We start from the raw sequence: 1,879 nt of genomic DNA on the forward strand, positions 1-1,879 counted from the left end.
GTGAACAGGAGTCACTGAATGGAGAGCACAAGAAATAAGAGGCTGAAAGAGATTGAGGTTGGAGTATTTACTCTCTCTGTTCCCTTCTTTCTAAGTACCACAGGTTGGCTACTTCTTTTTACCAAAATTTCCAGCTCCTTTTTGATGGCTCTCTCCATACATATACTGTCTTGGGTAGAGTAACTGCTTCCCTTCCTTTCATCTTCAAACTTAGAGATCATAATGACGCCCTACTACAGCCAGTACTGGAGAATTTACTAGCTTTACTACCACCGATTTTCCTAATCCCTGCCAACGAATCTTTCTGAAAAGTTCCTCTATTGAGCTCTCTTTCACAGCCCGTGATGAGTGTGCCATGTGCTTCCTGTTGGAACCCTGACTGATACATAGTGTAAAAAGTATTCAATTGTGCATAGTCTAATGTTAATAAAGGAAAATTCAAGGGTTAATTAATTTCCGGAAGTCAAAATACTTGGTCTTAGTTTGAATCTGATTTCTGTCATTTTAAAGAGTTTTAGAGAAGTTCACTGTTTTAACATAAAAGGTAGATGATCTAGAAATTGGTACAGTGCCTTGAAAACCAGATATTGAACATTTGGGCTGTGGTGGTTTTTGAATTACGTCTATGTAGCTAAGCTAGACTATGTTTCCTAGAATTTCCTTGCCTGTATGTTTTTTTAAAAATTAGGATTGGCGACACGCCCCCCACCGGACCAGTGAAGCGGCTGCGCCCCTTGCTTTGGACCTCGGGCCTCACTTCTCCTCCAGATGGACCCCAAGTGCTCCTGCCCCACTGGCGGCTCCTGCAGCTGCGCTGGCTCCTGCACCTGCAAAGCCTGCAGATGCACCTCCTGCAAGAAGAGCTGCTGCTCCTGCTGCCCCGTGGGCTGCGCCAAGTGTGCCCAGGGCTGCGTCTGCAAAGGGGCCTCGGACAAGTGCAGCTGCTGTGCCTGATGTCGCGGAGAGCCTGACCCGGGTGTCAACAGAGCAACCAGGACGAACCTGCATTTTACCGATTTTCATACAACCGGACCTGACGCTACATTCCTTTTTCTATCAAATATGTGAGTTGTAATAAAAGTTGTTGGAAAAAAAAAAAATTAGGATTGGCTTCAAGAGAAACTTGCATGATATCTGGAAGGCAGAAGTGAAGCACCAGCCATTCTGCTCTGAACAGAGATGTAGGGCCAGGAGCTGCGGCAGATGACACACATCTTTATTAATCTGCTGGCTCACCTTGTTGCTGTGGGGCAGTATCTGGAAACCCACAGCTCCTTCAGCTTCCATCAGGTCTCTCCTTCAGGTTTTCTGAATCCTGGGTCAAGTTCAAGGGTACCAGTGTCTTTTGCATGTTATCTACATCATCAAGGTTGAAGGTTTTGAGATACAGGTGTTAATTCCAACTTCTTTTCATAGATTCCAGTTTGTCCTCACGCTCCCTAATTTTATGTCCAGTTTTTTCTTCCCAGTTACTGGTTCTGTGAAGTTGTAACATCTTTAGGCTCTTACCGGACATAGAAGCAAAATCCATAGACTTTTTCACCTGCTTCCACAATTGTGTATGGTGTAATTCCCATTATATTAAACTCCTTTCTCCTATATCACTCAAAGTGGCTATGTTCACCTGATTGAATCCAACTTATACAGTGGTCCTCTTCTCTTCTTCCCCTATTAGTAGCATGAGATAAATATGACTAAGTAGATAGCATAGAATCTTAGAATCTGACCAGAATAATGTAATAAGCATTTTACCTTGTTGGACCATGAAATTAAAGAAAGACAGAGAAAAACAATATTAAAGTTTAGAAATCTTTATTTCAACAATAAAACCACCCCTCTCCCTTAGTCTCAGATTTTCAAGAGTAGCTTGGAGTTTAAG

General features: G+C 42.8%; 1 protein-coding gene across 1 annotated transcript; it reads left to right on the forward strand.

Moving 5' to 3' along the window:
• The first annotated feature begins 704 nt into the window (after positions 1-704).
• LOC133099493 (metallothionein-1E) lies at positions 705-986 on the forward strand. Its single transcript, XM_061203194.1, has one exon. The coding sequence runs from the start codon at positions 769-771 to the stop codon at positions 952-954; it is 186 nt and encodes a 61-aa protein (XP_061059177.1). The 5' UTR covers positions 705-768; the 3' UTR covers positions 955-986.
• Positions 987-1,879: the final 893 nt, after the last annotated feature.

The sequence above is a fragment of the Eubalaena glacialis genome, chromosome 10, assembly GCF_028564815.1.
Source record: "Eubalaena glacialis isolate mEubGla1 chromosome 10, mEubGla1.1.hap2.+ XY, whole genome shotgun sequence".
Lineage (NCBI taxonomy): Eukaryota > Metazoa > Chordata > Mammalia > Artiodactyla > Balaenidae > Eubalaena > Eubalaena glacialis.

What these genes read in the sequence shown, in the direction of transcription:
- LOC133099493 (XM_061203194.1), top strand. Translation starts at nt 769, where the DNA reads ATGGACCCCAAGTGCTCCTGCCCCACTGGCGGCTCCTGCAGCTGCGCT.